Source organism: Gossypium hirsutum, chromosome A03, assembly GCF_007990345.1.
Source record: "Gossypium hirsutum isolate 1008001.06 chromosome A03, Gossypium_hirsutum_v2.1, whole genome shotgun sequence".
In the NCBI taxonomy this organism is placed as follows: domain Eukaryota; kingdom Viridiplantae; phylum Streptophyta; class Magnoliopsida; order Malvales; family Malvaceae; genus Gossypium; species Gossypium hirsutum.
In genome coordinates this window covers 101,359,134-101,377,272 of record NC_053426.1, presented here as the reverse complement: position 1 = coordinate 101,377,272, position 18,139 = coordinate 101,359,134, and the positions used below count along the sequence as shown (strand labels likewise).

Below are 18,139 nucleotides of genomic sequence, written 5' to 3'. Positions count from 1 at the left end.
GAGACCGAGAGAAAAAATGAAGCAGTGGCTTTCAAACGTGCTGCAACAAATGAAAGGGAAAAAATGATCGAGAGAGAGAATCGGTAAAGGCAGACGAGGAGAAATGATGAGGACAGAAAAATGAGAGGGTCGGGTAGGGAGGGAGGGTAAAACAGAGACTTGGAAAGGGAAGCCGGACGTAATGGGTAATCCTCGATTTGGGAAGGGAATAGAAAAACAGAGAATTTGGGGATTAGGTCGGTATTGTAATACGCGCGTAATACCTATTACAGCGAACCAAACGCCGGAATAGGTCGGTAATGTAATAGGCGCGTAATCGGGGCGTAATGGATTACCTATTACACTGAACCAAACACACTGTAAGTATATTATTAAATTATATATTATTATTAAGTAAAAGATATTTATATAATAAATAGATTAAAGAAAGAAAAATGTAATAATATATGTGTATACAAATGTAAAATAGATATTGGATATTAAATAGATATTTTATTATAGCTATTATTAAGTTATTATAATATATATATATATATAAAGTAAAAGAAATAAAAAGAAAAAGAATAGAAAAAGAAAGAAAGGATGAAACCAAACAGAGAGCAGGGGAAAGAAAGAAGGAAGGAAAAAAGGGAAAGAAGGAAAAAGGGAAAAATTGGATTTCAAGGCTTGAAAGTTAAATAGGTAAGTCAATTTAGCCCTTTTTACTTAATTTTGATGTTTTGGAAGCTTTGGGACAATGTTTTGATGAAATTAAGTGAATATTTTGAAAGTTATTAGATTTTTAAATATTGTTCATGTTGAATAAAAATATGAATTAGGGGTTAGATTGATAGGAGTTCAAGTTAGAAATGAAATAAGGATTGAATTGTAAATTAATTCATAAGTTTTATGTTGTAGGGACTAAATTGATGAAATTTTGAAATTAGGAAAATATGCTGGAAATTTAATAGTTAAGTATGAGTTTAGTTAAAAATTGAGTAGAAATAAAGTATGAATTAAGATAGAAAAGTAAGTGAATTTAGTTAGGATTAAATTGAAATTAAAAGTGAAAATCAACATTTTGCACTAAGACTATTTTGGACAGCAGCAGTAGTCTAAGTTTGAAAAATCACGAAAAATTTTAGAAATCGAATTATAGGATTAATAAAATATGGAATTAAAGCTTATTGAGTTTAGTTTCTTATAAAAGAAACGGTGTAAACAATTGAATTGTAAACTATGAGATAAAATGAATTTTGTGAGACAATGTCAGAATGAATTCAGGTTCCCCTGTTCTGAATTTTAAAAATCACTAAAAATTGAAGAAAAATAATTAGAGGCTTAAAGTTATATTTTAGAATTCATAATGAGTATATTTTAAAGAGAAATCAACCGAAATATTATCCGAGTTCTGTACTGTGAGATAATTAATTTTTAGTGAAGAAGGGTCAAAACTGTCAGACAGCAGAATAGAGGTGAATTTAAAGAATAAACTGTACCTAATGGCTAAACTAAAAATTCTGAAAATTTTATGGTAAGAAGATATATGAGTCTAGTTTCAGGGAAAATTAACAGATCTTAATTTGGAGTTCCGTAGCTCGAGTTATAAATAATTTAGTAACTATGACACAGATAGACAGCTCGAATATTCATAAAAGTAAATAATAAAAATTATAGATAATGTTACTTACAAGTGTGTTATATACACTAAGGATGTGGAATGGAGAGGAGGAGGAGGAAAAATATGTATGAATATTCATCTAGCATGGCTAATTTGCATGTTTTAGGCTTAGGGACTAAATTGAATAAAAGTAAAAATTTATGGGTAATTTTATAAAAATGTCAGAAATGACCAAATTGCATGAAATGAATTATTTTATTATTTAAATTACAAAATTGAATGAAATTATTAATTTAGTTCAAGATCGGGGGAAAACATGTTTTAGGGATTAAATTGAAAAGTGTTGAAATTATGGAAAATTCTGATATTTTATAGAATTCATGGATTGTTATCAATATGTATGAGAATAATATCTAGAAATAAGGATTAAATTTCAAGAATTTTATTTTCCTGACCCTAAGGATGAAATCGTCATTAATTAAAAGTTTAGGGGCAAAATGGCAATTTTTCCTAGAGCATTAATTAAATGCATTAGAATATGAAATGAATGAAAATGATGATCAAATTTATTTATAAAGATCCGGACAACTCAAAAATGAGACTTAATCGTAGAAAATAAAAGATATCGGATTAATGAAATTATAAACACAAACAAGCAATGAGGTAAGTTTGTGTAACTTGAATTGTATTTTAAATACTTGAAATATGTGGTTATGTGATGAAAATATGATTTGAATGTTCAATTCATGATAATTGATGAAATATTGCTAATACTCGATATAAATTGAAAATAAAGCCCAGTTGAATGAAAGAAAAATTCGATGGATCTCTAAAAAGGAATTGACGGTAAAAAGGATCTAGCCCGGACGGGTGATCCTATTCTGATACAGTCCTCCCGAAGAATACGTGTAAAATGGATTTAGCCCGGACGGGTAATCCGAATTAGGGTCTGAATTTAGCCTGGACTGGTAATCCGATCCAAGCTTATTAGAGTAATTGTCATTGCAGGGGATTTAGCCTGGACTGGTAATCCCGACAATACTCTATGAGTTTATATTACAGGGGATTTAGCTTGGACTGGTAATCTCACTGTAAGGATGAGGTTCGCGAGAGTGTGCTATCTGATATGAAATGTGTAAGACCATGGTTGAAAGATACCATGGCAACGTGATATGAAATGTGTAAGACCATGGTTGAAAGATACTATGGCAACGTGACAGAAAATGAATGCGTAAGACCATAGTTGAAAGACACTATGGCAACGTGACATGAAAAGAATAAGACCATGGTTGAAAGATACCATGGCAACATGACAGAAAATGAATGAGTAAGACCATAGTTGAAAGACACTATGGCATCATGTCAAAGATAAATAAGACCGTGGATGGGAGACGGTATGACATCTATTGAACAATTGATATTCAGGTAATACTTATCAGATGACGAATGGTTATATGAAATGGTTGTGTGAAATGTTTACAAGAACTGGTCATATGGAAATACATGTACAAAATAGTTGTATGAAATAATTATGAAGATAAATAAACGAAATAAGTATAAGTACATGGAATATAATTTATGTCAAGTTTGATATAAACTATTACCGGAATAAATGTACATAAAATATATGGAAATGATGGAGCATGAAATATTGATATAATGAAATGAATGATATATGCTTATGAAGAAACGGTAAGAGCATGATATGTTTCATGACATGTACATATATGGTTATCTTTGATATGTTGATACAAGGAAATTATGTAAGTTGAGACTATTATTAAACTCAAGTGCGATATGTAGAGAAAATAAGTATATCAATGTTGAATTTAGATGAAATGTGTGCAAGTATACTAACAATGATGTTGTTTGACGCTTAGACAAGTGCCAAACTATTGATTGAACGGTAACATGTTTAATTATAAGGAGCATTGAAATAGTAAGTACTTAGATGAAAATAAAATTTAAGATTTTGCAAAATATTTTTTTATAATCCCGATTTAATTCCGGTTGGTTTCTAATGTATATTTGGGGCTTCGAGGGCCCAATAGAGAGACGTTATGATTATTTCTAAAATATGAGTAATAAATGACTCAGAATTATCTGAAAATGTTCAGTAAACTCCGGTAATGCCTCGTACCCTATTCCGGAAATGGGTACGGGTAGGGGATATTACATAACTCAAATTGGCTTTTGCCCTTTTAGAAGATCAATTAACTTCCAAGTGTCGTTTTTTTCAATTGCAGCAATCTCGTCATTCATAGCTTCCTGCCATTTCAACTCTTTACAGGCATCGTCGAAATTCACAGGATCACAATCTGCAAATAAAGCAAAAGGTGTCTGAGGATCTTCATCATCTTCAGATTGATTCTCACTAACCACATAATTTTTCATTAACACCGGCTTTCTTTTGTTTCCTTTACCACGCCCGTTCTGTTGATCTGTTTTAACTACAGGTTGTTCCATTACTGGTTCTGTGATCTCATCACTAAAATCAGCTGGAATTTGCCTTAACTCCTGGTTGTCATTATTTTCTTCCCACGGCCAGAACACCTGCTCATCAAAAACTACATCATGACTGATAATAATTTTTTTGGTGGTGGGGTTATATAACTTGTAGGCTTTAGACGTATTGCTAATGCCAAGAAAAACACACTTCTCAGCCTTGTCATCAGGTTTTGTCCTCTTCTGATCCGGCACATGAGAATAAGCAACACATCCGAACACTCTGAAATAATGCACATCCAGTTGTCGACCTGACCAAGCTTCTTCCAGTGTCATGTTTCGAACAGCATATGTAGGGCTTCTGTTTAAAACATGAACACTCCAACTCACCGCCTCCTGCCAAAGGGCTTTTGGAACATTACTTCTTCGTAAGAGACTTCGAACAATATTTAAGATTGTTTGATTCTTCCTTTCATTCACTCTATTTTGTTGAGGAGTATAAGCTGCAGTGAGTTGTCTATGGATCCTATTAAAGTCACAAAAGCTTACAAATTCTTGAGAAAGATATTCTCCTCCACGATCACTGCGAAGAGCTTTAATTAACATTCTAATTTTCTTTTAGCGTTTTAAAGCTCTTAAAAGCTACAAAGGCTTCATATTTTTCATGTAGAAAGTAGACCCAACTCTTTCGATTGAAATCATCTGTGAATGTTATAAAATAACGCTTACCTCCATTTGAAGTTGGATTCAGTGGTCCACAAATGTTAGAGTGAACCAGTTCAAGTTGTTTTGAGGCTCTCCAGGCTTTTTCTTTTGGAAAACTATCTCAAGGCATTTTTCCCACAACACAATCTTCACATACTCTTGAAGGAATATCGAATGTAGGGAGACTAGCAACCATCTTTTTTTGTTGTAGTGTTTGCAGTCCTCCAAAGTTCAAGTGCCTGAACCTGTAATGCCAAAGCCATGCCAAACTTGTTTCTTGTGTTGAAAAACAAGAATTGTCATGTTTAATATGTTGGATATGCAATGGAAAAAGCTTATTGGCCGTCATGGTGACTTTAGCAATTAACCCAAGATTGATGTCTTGGGTCTTGCACACTTCATCCTTGATAATCACCTCACAACCCTTTTCTTGGAGTTGACCTACGCTAAGTAAATTTGTCTTTAGATTCGGAACATAAAAAACATCAGAAATACTTTGGACAGATGAGAACTTTGTTTGGATCTTTACCTTTTTTTGTCCTTGAACAGAAACAAGAGAGTTGTCACCAAACTTTACTCTTGTTCGAAACGTCTCACCGAGCTCAGAGAATGCTGATCGGTCTCTAGATATATGATTGCTACAACCTATATCAAGATACCATAAATTCTTTCAAGTCTCTTCATTCGAATTACACACCATTAATAGGGTAACTTCTTTCTCTTCCTCTTCATCAGTTGCTGCTGCAAAATTTACCTTTTCTTTGCCACGATCTCTACCATTCCCTCTCTAATGGCCTCGACCTCGACCTCCGTCACTACTTCCATTCAGGTTGGTATAGCATTCACTACGGTAATGACCATACCTGCGACATCAAAAACGTTCAATCTGGGATTTGTCTATAGCTTTTGGCTTCCTATCAGGTATGCGATGATCCCAAACATTTCTCCTCTCATCGGTGCTTATTCTCCTTCATTTGTTGTTACCATGCCCAGAATCTTTGTGAGTCGATAGTTCCTGCAGTGCTTGCTCCTCACTCTCTTGTAAAATAAAATTTGACTCATGAATTATTAATGAGTTCTCTAACTCATCAATGGAAAAAGCATCAGGGTCTTTTGATTCCTTAATTGAACAGACAATAAAATTATATTTTAGCAACAAGGATCGTAAAATTTTTTCAATGACAACAACATCTCCAAGCTGCTTTCCATGAGTCCGCATCTTATTGACGATTGTCATTTTTTTGGAGAAATAATCTGAAATAGTCTTTCCTGGCTTCATGCGCAAATTTTCAAGTTCCCCTCATAGCGTTTGAAGCAGTGCACGCTTTGCCATTGCATTGCCTTGATACTTCCTTTTCATTGAGTCCCAAATATGTTTTGTTGTATCCTTGCAAAGAACCGTTTCAAGGATTGAACGATCAATTTCTTGGAACAAATAATTTTTGGCCTTCAAATATTTCAGCTTATGTGCATCAATCTCCATCTTCTGTACATCTTTCAAACTGGTTCCAGCTTCTAGCTCTTGGATTCCATCCTCAACGACAGACCAATATTCTTTTGACCTTAAAAAAATTCTCCATCAACATGCTCCAATGATCATAATGACCATCAAAGCGAGGAATAGCAGGTTGAACAAATCTATTGGAATCGCTCGAATGTTTCGACATCGTATTTGGAACACAACACAAAACACTTTAAACCTAGCTCAGATAGCACTGATAACAAAATTTAAAGGAATACTTAACACAAGAGAGGAAGATAACCAAAATCAATTCACTGTTATTAACTTCAACAACTATGCCTTTATATAGGCTTATAGAGAAACTAAATCATAGAAATAAGGTTCTCCACAAACAAATTAATGAAAACAGAAAAATCCCATAAAGATTAAACAAACTTATTTGACTAACAAACTTGCTAAAAATAGGAGTCTAACCATAACACTTAATTAAAAAAAAAAGATATAGAAACATGGTGTGATTAATTATCCATCACCCACATGATACCTGGTGACTATTAACTTCATCTTCTCAATGAAGATTAAGCCATTCGTTACATAGGTAAGTCATCTCAGAAGGGCGAGCCCATAAATAACCTCCCAACTTACGGATGATAGACTTACTATTCAAACGTCAACTTAAGTTGCTACATGTCCTAATGCGAATGAGGATATAACACGTTTGAATAGTTTGGGCAAAAAAAAGCAAAAGAAAGAAAACAATGCTGGGGTGATCTCAAACACTAATATGATTATTAAATACTGACATAGGAAAACAATGCTTAATTTTATGAAACAAAAGTATAGCATGCATTTAAAGATCCTTTACTAGTGTAGGGTTTAAATGCATATTTTCGTTTTAGAATAACTAATTAGATAAAAGCAGGAGTAAAGACCTGTGAAATGGGATGTACCGTTCGCGTAACATTGGAAAAACAATAGCAAAAGAATAAATTTCATAAGCATGTAATTTAGTGTGAGTGTATTTATGCCTATTAGGTATCGCCTAGAGAAATAATTTACTAACAACTTTTTAATAACAAAAATATTATATTATAGATAAGCTATAATCATCAATTACAACTCAATTTTTTTATAATAGAAATAATTATAAAGTTATAAATATTAACAGCTTAAAAGACAATTTCATTAGTGGTAATTAATTTAGTCCTCTCTAAAATCATAAAAATTTCATTTAATTTTTTAAAAATTATAAAGATATTATTATAAAAATATTAATTAAATTTATTGCATCCAAGCACGGCATAGGTATCAATTCCAATACCTTAAGGATGTAGTGAACAGTCTTAATGGATAAGTAAAATGCTGGAGTTCAGAGTCCTTGTAACTATAAAATTATGAATTTGAACGCACCACTTGCATTATTACTCAAAGATTTTGTAATACTTAGTGTAACAACACCACCATTATTGTTCTGCATTGTCTGTATTGTTCTAAGAGAAGGGACAATGAATAAATTAGGTAATTTGAAGAAGAAAAAAGATAAAAGACATATTGTGTTTTGGGAATAAAGATATTTAAGTATCTTATTTTTATGAAAAAAAAAAATCTGTCAATTTATGAATAATGTGGCAGAGGAGCAATGGCAATACATCGTCATAGTTGAAGAAAACTGAAGAATCTAAGGGTCCACAATCCACCACCACAACCACAACTGTCATTCAAGGCAGACTTGTGAGTTGCGATATTTAATTCAGCAAAAGCAAGTTGTTGGTTTCCTTCTCCCTTATCTCTTTATTAGTCTTTACTTCACTACTTTCCAATGTGGACCCTTTTTCTTTAACCCGTCTCTTGTGTTTTTCATTTTCCATCCCTCCTCTCATCTCATCAGATTTTGACTGATTTCTCCTTTTCATTGTTTGCAGAACTGTCGTTAAAATTTTGGCCAGATTTTGTTGTTATTTCTCTCCGCCTTTCTTTTTACTCAATGTGCCCAACATTTCTGTTTAAGCCATAATTATTATCCCAGCTAACCTTTTAGCCAAACTGTCATATCTCATGTTAGTACTTAAAAACTGTAGTAATCATATCATGTTAATATGCTATTAAAAAGTTGCAAAGGTAAATGATCTTTGAGAATGGAAATGGATTAGTTTTTTTTATTACCCATTTGTTTCTTTGGGTTTTGTTTTTTTTTTTGGTTTCATGATTTGAGTTTTCTTTTTTTAAATTTGGGACTTTCCACAAGTACAAGAAACAGACAAAGTTTTCCATTGAAAAGGTGAATCTGATAATAGTAGGAGGAGTGTGAATGAAAGCTTAAATTATACAGACAAGAGCACATGCCTTCCATTATTCTTTTCTTCATACTTTCTCATATTCATTTTATTCGAGGCTTCTTTTGTCTTTATCTTGGATTTCTTCTTCTTTGGGTCCTTTCAGTGTGTGATCCAATGGAAATGAACAAATGAGGGTCTGCCCATGCCAGCTGCCACTCTTGATGTGTTAGCTTTGTGGTGAATTCAAGTTTGCTTCTTGGTTTTTCTTTGAGAATTTGATGGGTGAATCCATAACAGTTGAGGCTTCAAGTGAAGAAGTTAAGGTACACATTTTGTCCTTTTGATCTGGTATTAAGTTGGTCCCTTTGCTTTTTTTAATATACCTTCTATTATTGTTTCTTGAATTTAATTCTATTTGTTGTTGATTATTGATTGAATTTCAACCCCCCTTTCTTTTTTGTTTCTGGGTGTAGATATGAGTTGTCATTCTGTTTGTAGCTTGAGAATATGATTACAATTTTTGTTGGTTTTAAATGTGATGTAAATAGATCAAGGGAATGGGTTCTTCAAATCCAGAGCTTGAAGTGTCAGTCTCGTTTGGTAGATTTGAGAATGATTCACTTTCATGGGAGAAATGGTCAACTTTCTCCCCAAACAAGTACTTGGAAGAGGTTGAGAAGTGTGCAACTCCTGGATCAGTTGCTCAGAAAAAGGCTTTCTTTGAAGAACATTACAAGAAGATTGCTGCTAGAAAAGCTGAGCTACTGGCTCAAGACAAGTCTATGGAAACCTCATCCCACTATCACAATGCTGGAGATCTGGTTCATCAATGCTCTGATGAAGGGTATAAGCAAGAAACTAACTTGGTGAATGAGGAGGAGCCTCAAATTGCAACACCATGTCAAAATTCATGGGTTGAGGAATTGAAACAGAAAATAGATAGCACAGTACAAAGTGAAGAGAAAAAGGAAGTAATGGGTAGCATAGTGGAAAGTCCTAGGTTAAACAAACCAGAAGAAACTGCTCCAGAAGAAGAAATGGAAACTCTTTCAAAGGGGTCTCAAGATGTGAAGGATTTATCACAGAGATCAGAGAATGTCATAGAAAACACTCCAAAGATCAAAGATAAAAACTTAAAATTGGGTCAATCTGCAAAATCTCATCAGGTTAGTTCATCATCATCATTATCATGTTTTTTGAACTGATTTGTGTGTTCTAAAAGCTCGACTCAAGTGAATTTGCTGCTGACATGTGATACTTGTTTCTTTCATTTTGATTGTCTAGATCACGGCGGTGAATATGGAGAGGAATGATTCGAGGATAAAGAAGAAACCTGCCTCCCCTGTGACTAAAACACCACAAGTTTCTACATCTAGAACATCAAAGCAAACACTAACACCTACCATGTCATCTGCTTCGAGAACACGTTCAAAAACTGGAACTACATTATCTTATTCTTCACCCAAGACCAAGAATCCATCAGTGGAGCAAAGCAAGAAATTGGCTCCTAGATCCTTGCACATGTCCATTAGTTTAGGTCCCTCGAGTTCTGGCCCATCTCCCCTTACTGCAACAAGGAAATCTTTAATTATGGAGAAAATGGGAGATAAGGACATCGTCAAGCGAGCATTTAAAACATTTCAGAGTAATTACAATCAATTGAAACCTTCCAGTCAGGAACAATCTCCAGCAGCAAAACCGGTACTATGTTATTATCCTTGAATTTTTAATTCTTAAGGTCTACCTGACATCTCTATTACTACATAATTCACATTCATGGATCTTTTGATTCAATTTTTCTTGCAGGTGCCTACAAAGTGGAGAGAATCAAGGCTTTCCACTTTGACGACTCCGCAAAAGGAGAACGGAGGGTAAGCTTCTAAGTTCTAAGTTGAAAGATTTGAGATGACAAATGCCTACATGCCTGCATTGGTGGATTTGCATAATGTTAGCCATAAAAATGGTACAATTAATTGTTATATATATATAAGAGTTGGCTAACGTACTATTTAATTGTCATTTTCATTTTTTAACTTCTGAAATGATACTTATAGTTATGTTTAATGGGTTCACTCGTTCGTTTTCTTCTATTTCTGTTTCCTTTTCTTTTCTCCAGCTGAAGTACACATTATCATATCATTATCAAGCTTTTTGTCATTTCTGTCAATCCTTTTTTCTTTCTTTTATAAGGCTGAAAGTAAAAAAGGCAGAAAGGAAAAAGGAGTTGTGGGGTTCAAGGAAAAAAAGGAAGTGGGGATTGAACATCAAAAAGTTTTTAATTGTTGGGTCACTGATATTTAACCAATCAGACCAGACCACTTCAAAGGAACATTCCTGTTAGAAAACTCATTTACTTCAAGCACAATTAGCTTCTTCATGGCCTTAAATTCATACCATCAGTTTCTCAGTTTCTTTCAGAGGAGCTCCAAATAATCCTTAAGATATTACTTCAAATAATTATAAGCAGAAGTTATGCCCTTGGCTAAAGCATCCATTATCTTGAAAATTCTTCTTTTTTGCATTAATGCAGGTCTTCTAAAGTTAGTAGTATGGAGAAAAAGAATGCTAAGGCTGCTCCATCTTATTCTGGCTTGAAAAGTGATGAAAGACCTGAGAGAAGAAAGGAGGTACACAATGAAGAGTCCTCCTTGCTCTGCCCTTTCGTAACACGTGCTCAATTTGTTTTGCCATTGATGTACATTGTTCGTCTTTACTTATAATCTAAGCATCTCATATCCTTTATTTCAGCTCTCCAAGAAACTGGAAGGAAAATCCAATGGAAGGGAAGCTGAAAGGAAAAATCTCCAGACAAAATCAAAGGTACCATTAATTTTCTTTGTTGACAATGTCTTTCCATCCACTTGATACAGCTGCACATGCTCATGAAGTATTGTAATGAATCAAACATGACATAAGATAGAGATATTAAAGTGGCTGTTTGGTTGTTGGATTGTAAGAAAAAGAAAATTTTGGCATATGATTGCCTAATTCAGACAATGGGCATTGCTGAACACTATGTGATTGATACAGGCTAACAAAGACGCAGAGATAAAAAAGTTAAGGCAGAGCCTTAATTTTAAAGCTACACCATTGCCTGCTTTTTATCATGGACAGAGAACATCAAAAAGTCCTCTCGATAAGGTATTTCCTTCTGTTGTTTCCTTGTTTCGGACTTCATGTATTTTGATTGTGATAAAAAATGAAACTTTCAATGCCAATCATCTTAAAGCATACTTTTTCCATCACCTGCTTAGGCATATGTATTGAGCACCATAAATTTTCCTTTCTCTTTGGTCAACAATTATTTTGTCAATGCCAAAATTTTCACAAATTTGCTCTTCAATTATTTATTTCTTTTTGGATTTTAGCAGTTTTGTCATATGAAGAAAAGCAGTTGAACTGCTACAAGTGTACTGCCATCAAAGTAGACGATAACTTTAAGCTAAAATGAGTCATTCAAACATCAATTATTACATAAGCTCCTTTTGAGAAAATCAGCAGCTATATGGTGCAAACCAGCCAGCCTCAAACGAATGGCCTGTTTAATGTGCTTTAGCACCTACAAAGTAGATTCAATAGCATGATTATGGAGCCTTTTTAATGTTCTCTCTCTAGACAACCCGTAAAAGAATTAAAAGCCTTTCCACATTAAGCACTGCAGTTTAAGTAAAGTGCAGGCCTGATCCAAATAACAAACTGTGATTTCAATAGTATACTTTACTTTCAAGTTGAGGAACTACTGGTGACAAGTCATAGTCAGTTCTGGTAGAAGTAGTGATGCTTGTTGTTTTATTGCTCTGCTGTTTAGGCTTGATGTCGGTCTGGTGGTGTGCACCATCATGTGTATTGTAGGATAAAATGAACACGATAGATTAGCTCTTGCTCTTAAGTCTTAACCTCATCATATCAATTTTAAATCATTGTAAGTTGTACTGGAACTTTCTTTTAAAGTATTGCAGTCATTTTATGTGATATATCCTTGAGTAATTTAATCCATCAAATCATCGTGCAAAATTTGTTATAACTAAGGGTCCCTCAATCTTAACATTACTGTTTCTTATCTGTAATTTCACAGATAGGTCCCAAGAGTGACATCCATTGGCAACCTGGCTTCCTCGGGTAAATGAATTGGGCTTCATCTACAACTAGTAGGAGGAAATATTAAGAATTTTTTAAAAATGAAAAACAGTAGGAAAAGACGGAAGCATAAGAAGTACACCAGCTTTGGAGGCTAACTACATTGCTGGGTAAAAAGAAAAGGTCTATCTGAATTCTGAAGGCATGTTTTTCATTGAGGACACATGCCATGATATTACTGGCTTTATCAGTTACCCCATATAGCATCTGTCCTTGATGAGTCATATGCCATTTATCTGAATACGTCAATCTTGTCATCAAGTTGCTACGTTCGTGTAGGAGATGTATAACAGTTTGAGGCTTTTCCGGGTTCAGTGAACTATTACTTCCGTTGTCATATAGTAGTAGAAAAGCATGTTGTAGTATGTATAAATGTGGATAAAAAGAACACCACGGAATGCGTGTTTATGTACCGAATCCTGCTCGACAATTGAGTTTGAATCAATTTCAAGTTCCCAGCCTTTAAACTGTACTTCTCAGGGGTTGAGATCGATTTCTATGATTTTGTTTCACGAAAAGCTCCGCCAATAAAACTTACAGTCTTCTTTAACAGCTGAGATTAACTCGAGCTTGTTTCAGGTTCCAACTTCCATAAACGACCCAGGAACATGCAATCATCCGAAACAGCCAGTTGAACAATCTGAAGATGAATTCATGGATTCTTTTTTATGAGCAAGGTACATATAATTTGAAAGCCTTACTGAAATCAGATCCTGCTCGACTCCCGTAGAGAAGTACTGAAATCATGGTCATAGTATTAAAATATAGACCATGGCAGGAGAGACTGCCAGGTCAAACACAAAACCATATCATCAACTTGAGTTTTCAGGCATGACAGAAACGCTAATTTTGTTCAAGTGTTCATATTCTAAGGAGTTGACTTTCCTATAGTGTCTGTTATGGACAGTGGCAACTGCAGCATCTTAAGGGCAACGCAACACCGAGTCAATGGTGTACCATCACCAAATACCAGCCATTTTTGTTTCTTTGAGTATTCCCTGCCTACTTCTGACCGCCATCGTCTAGCTTTAGGCCGTTGGCAATCCAACGCCTGTCATTTTTAGATCAAAGTTAATGTTACCTTGTAGCTATCATGACAGTACCAAGGTTGTGACACACACAACCACCCTTCTTTCACGATGTGGAAAGAAGAAAGAAAGAACGAAAAAAAACGAGAACTCGCTATCTTTTGATAATTGATGGGAGATTTAGCATTTAGCAACCAATCCGGGAACTAATAAGTGACACAAATGGCAATGTATTCCTTTGATATTCTTCCACTGAAATATAGACATGAGATATAGAGATTGGTCATGATGAGATGATGTCATATAATATTTTTGACACGCACCAAACTCCCAAAGGAATGATGAAAATGAAATGATTAAGTGAAAAATTAAAGTGGTGGGTTGGCACCATCGCTGTCTATTTTCATTACCGAACATCAAAGTTTGGCACTTGGATCGATTAAATAATTCTTTAGAAATTGCATAGTAAGTCATTGTTAGTTCCAACTTCTCATTTTCTTGCCTAAATTTTTGTACTTTTCATTGGATTCATTTCGTTATTATAATTAGGTAGTTTGGTTTGGATTTAATAAATATGGCATATTGCTTGAAGCTTTGGGTTATGACGGTTAAGGTGTCCTGTTTGAGAAGACCGCAAGGGCAAGTTATAATATGTATGTATGTATGTATTTTAGGTAGGCATAATGACCTAGATTCGAAACTGGTGTTCAGCTTAATTGGTTCATGCAATCATTCTTAAGAGGTGATGTTCAACATGTTTAGAGGTTTGAATCCAATCATTTACAACTCTTTCCCCTATCCCAAGCTGGGGACTCCTTTGTACTAACAAAATAATAGCCTTCGTTCAGATTCCTGGTGCTTTCATTTAAGGAAGACACATTCTTCTTATTTGAGAATGACAACTTGTCATACAGGACAATAGCTACCCTTTCTAATTGCTTGTTCTTTTATGAGGGGGTAAAACTGCCCAAATTACAAGCAAAAGGTGTGATGGCTGTTATTGCGTGTCTACTTGCAAGACACAATGCGACAGAGTCTCAAACCTATACTTATAAGCGATGTGCAATGGAATACTCGGTCATTGTTATTAGTATTTTCATTTTCCATTAAAATCATCAACATATACCCATTCAAAAGATGATGTAACATTTTTTCTTTTCCTTTTTCTTGGTAGTCACGAAGAAGAAACTGTGAATGTTGGCACTAATTTTTTGTGAAACTTTGGTTAATGGTAGAATTTTCCTATCAAAATCAGTGTTCTGCTGCACTGAGTCTTAATGTGCATATATTAGATTTATCTATAATCCATTGCTTAAACCTATCATAAACCATTTCACTGACAGATTGCATAATCTAATATCACTTTCAGCAATGCATGATCTTTTCCAGTGCTCACTCAATGGAACAAGCTCGAATCAGAAAAATCGGAGTCCAATATTATTTACCACTTGATCAAAAGTTAGTACAAAACAAATGGAAGAATTCAAAAAAACAAATTTTCTATACTTGTTCCAAATCTACGTCTTTCGTATGATGTCTATGTACATTGCCTTTCTGATGAATATCTGTTCATGTTCATGAATCTGCGTCCGAGTTGACAGAATTGCTCCTGGACTTGTCTGCCATGAAATTTGCTGGCAAAACCGGGAACCTCATCTTGGTTCTTGATTCTTGTGAATTTGGTGATTGTGATCCATAATTTGCAGTTGATGACTTCCTCCTTTGTTGGTTCCTAGCTATTTCGACGCAGACTTGGTCGACCATGGCTAGGAAGTCCTTAACTATTACGAATACTTGGAAAGGATCCTTAGAAGCCCCTGCTTGATAATACTCTGTTGTTCTTTTTACAACATCCATCACTCTTTTTTGCTCTTCTCTTATAACCTTCAGTTCCTCTTCGGCATCATTGATAAACCCTTTCATTTCTTGCACGAATCCCCCTTTTCCATCAGCCATACAGTGCAATACAAGCTGCTTGATTTCTGCTACACGAGCAGCAAGAGCCGAGCAAGTGCCTGAAAATATTTTGAAATCTATGGCGGCTGCTTTCTTCACGTTGGTGAACTCAGCACTGAGGCCTCCTACCACTGGTAATCCCACCGTTACATATTCCTTCTCTCTATCCTCTTTTGATGTCGAATTGCCAGAGATGCTACTGCTGCTTCGGCTGCTGCTGCGGCTCAGGCTATGACTTCTGCTGATAAAGCATTTCTTTCCCTCAGACCGGACTACTTCTTCCACCACAAAGTGAAGTAGAGTAGTCTTTCCGTCGGTGCTTTTAACGTCTGAGAGCTTAAGCAGTGACGTAAGGTTAAAGGCTTGAGCATTGCCTCTGGCAGTTCCGGCATTCATGCGATTGCCGGCCTTCAGTATTGCTTCGAGGAGTTTCAAAAACAGTCGTTGAGAATGAAGCTCCTTGCACCCTAATTCTAGAGCTTGTAAAGACTCCTTCATGTGGAGAATTTCCAAGTCATAGTTTGATCTAAACTGCATGGCATTCAGGCGCGTGAAGGCTGAGGGAAGAGCTTTTAAAATGTGAAACAAAAAGGAATCAGCATCAGCAAGTCTTGTTGGATCACCATCAAAATCAAGGATTTGGGACTGTTCTTCTTCAGTGGGGGCAATTCTCATGAGCTTTTCAAGAGTATCTGCTTCAAGACCTTGGCCTTCATTGAGGGCATCAAGGAGTTCTCTACGAGAGAGAGCTAGAGATTTGAGCACAATTGCTATGTTCTGTGATTTTCGAGCGTCCAGAACCATGATTTGTGATGGTGAGCCATTGTTAACACTCTTTGTGTTCTTTGAGCTACTATCACCAGTAGGGGATTTCCTATTTGTTGCTACATATCCAAATAAAGCTTCCATAAGATCATCATCAAACCTGAAGAATCAATTGAAAAAAGAGAGACATAATCAGTATTTAAAAAAAAAAAAAAAACATTGCTTAACAAAGTTGGCTTAAGTGTTCGAGAAATAGTGAAACTGAAAACTTACTTAAAAGACCCGCCATTGATTTTGTCCCACACCATGGAATGATCAGCATTTTTCTTGTTCACCTTATCCCAGTGCAATGGCTTCAATTTCACCTGATTATTCTCACCATCTCCAGAAGACTCCCCTGGTTTACTCATACTGGACTTATCTCTGGCTGCTGGCGGAGGTTTCGAGGACGTAGTTGAACCACCCACTCTATTAGAAGGTGGCGGTGGTGGCGCTGGAGTTCTATTAGGTGGAGGCGGTGGAGGTGGAGGCTGTGGTGTCACTGGACTTTTATTGCTTTGAATCGGTAATGGAGGTGGTGGAGGCACAAATTTTGATTGAACCGGAGCTTCCCTTTTCTCGACAGCTTTTAACACAATCCCATGAGAAGGTGGAGGAGTTAAAGGACCCATATTTTCACTTGAATCATCATCATCAGGAGGTGGAACGTGGGATGTCGAAGATTTCCCACGAAGCAAAGGAATTTCATTGGCAGGCTCTACCTTCTTGCTTCGACTTCCTTTTCTAACCATTCCACCACCACCTTCTTCTTCATCCTTTGGAACATGCAGAACCTCTTGGCGGAACTCAATTTTGTTATCTCCGTTCTGAAGCTGTCTCCAATAAAGAACATCCAAACCGTTTTCATCTACAATTAAACCCTTTATGTTGCCATTAACTCTAGCGAACTCATCTGGTGGAACCCTCGGCTGACCTCCTTGGGAACTATCCCCAACTCTCTCGCTTTTGCGCTGAGCAAGAACATATCTTCTGATGCAAAAGAAGAATACTGCGGCAATAACAATAGTGCTTCCGGCTGTCGCAGCCACTGCCTTTGCAATAGTACTATTGTCGTCATCCCCTGAAGATGAAGATGATGATGGTGGTGGCAGTGGCGGTGGTGACTCTGGTGGTCTTAGTGGAGGTGGCGGTGAGATGGGTTGAGGGGTAGGCGGTGGAGTTTGAGTAGGGAAGAAAACTTCAATATTTTGAGGAGAAGATTGGGAAGAAGAGAAAGGTAAGACAGAGATGAAAAACACAAGCAACAGGTTGAGAGAAATCAATGTCTGAAACATGACAGCCATGAAAGAGTTGGGATAGTGGATGAGAAGAGAATAAATGTTTCGATGTGGTTAATTTGGAGAAATGAAATGAAATAATATTATTCCAATGGTTTTTCTTTAGTTTTTGCCTTGGTGGGGGGTGCTTTTTTTGGATTTGGTAAACTAGGCGTTGACACTTTCAAAAGAGTAGTTACTCGGTTTCCATTCGGTCCCTCACTGGCCGCCCACACTTATATATTTTTTTTTCAATTTCCCTTTTTTAATTACAAATTATTTGTTATTCAACTAATTCTAAATTTTACTCTTTTTTTCTCCGTAGTCACGTTTAAGTTGTATAGGATCTTTAAATAGAAAGAAATTATTATTTTTTATTCATAATACTCTAATCCAAATTTTATTAGAATAACATATTTGAAAGAAAAGTTACGGTAAACAATTAACTT

At 35.5% G+C, this 18,139-nt stretch overlaps 2 protein-coding genes across 4 annotated transcripts; one reads left to right on the top strand and one right to left on the bottom strand.

Moving 5' to 3' along the window:
- The first annotated feature begins 8,002 nt into the window (after window positions 1–8,002).
- Window positions 8,003–13,097, top strand: LOC107886626 (protein WVD2-like 7). 3 transcript variants are annotated; one of them, XM_016810646.2, is made up of 9 exons: window positions 8,003–8,490; window positions 8,652–8,811; window positions 9,037–9,654; window positions 9,773–10,189; window positions 10,295–10,359; window positions 11,019–11,115; window positions 11,237–11,308; window positions 11,519–11,629; window positions 12,564–13,097. In XM_016810646.2, exons 2-9 carry the CDS (start codon window positions 8,767–8,769, stop codon window positions 12,609–12,611), a joined length of 1,473 nt encoding a protein of 490 aa, XP_016666135.1. In that variant the 5' UTR covers window positions 8,003–8,490; window positions 8,652–8,766; the 3' UTR covers window positions 12,612–13,097. The 3 variants fall into 3 exon arrangements, with proteins under 3 accessions (XP_016666135.1, XP_016666136.1, XP_016666137.1); XM_016810647.2 differs by having other exon boundaries at window positions 8,004–8,330; XM_016810648.2 differs by having other exon boundaries at window positions 8,017–8,811; window positions 8,962–9,654.
- A 1,971-nt stretch (window positions 13,098–15,068) lies between these two features.
- LOC107886623 (formin-like protein 4) lies at window positions 15,069–17,918 on the bottom strand. Its single transcript, XM_016810645.2, has 2 exons — window positions 16,648–17,918; window positions 15,069–16,534 (listed from the first exon to the last, which is right to left on the bottom strand). Exons 1-2 carry the CDS (start codon window positions 17,715–17,717, stop codon window positions 15,229–15,231), a joined length of 2,376 nt encoding a protein of 791 aa, XP_016666134.2. The 5' UTR covers window positions 17,718–17,918; the 3' UTR covers window positions 15,069–15,228.
- Between the last annotated feature and the right edge of the window lie 221 nt (window positions 17,919–18,139).

Coding starts and splice junctions, on each gene's coding strand:
- LOC107886623 (XM_016810645.2), bottom strand. CDS start 17,717: ATGGCTGTCATGTTTCAGACATTGATTTCTCTCAACCTGTTGCTTGTG. Junction 16,535..16,647: donor ATCAATGGCGGGTCTTTTAA/GTAAGTTTTCAG, acceptor TTGATTCTTCAG/GTTTGATGATGATCTTATGG.
- LOC107886626 (XM_016810646.2), top strand. CDS start 8,767: ATGGGTGAATCCATAACAGTTGAGGCTTCAAGTGAAGAAGTTAAG. Junction 8,812..9,036: donor CTTCAAGTGAAGAAGTTAAG/GTACACATTTTG, acceptor TGATGTAAATAG/ATCAAGGGAATGGGTTCTTC. Junction 11,116..11,236: donor GACCTGAGAGAAGAAAGGAG/GTACACAATGAA, acceptor CCTTTATTTCAG/CTCTCCAAGAAACTGGAAGG.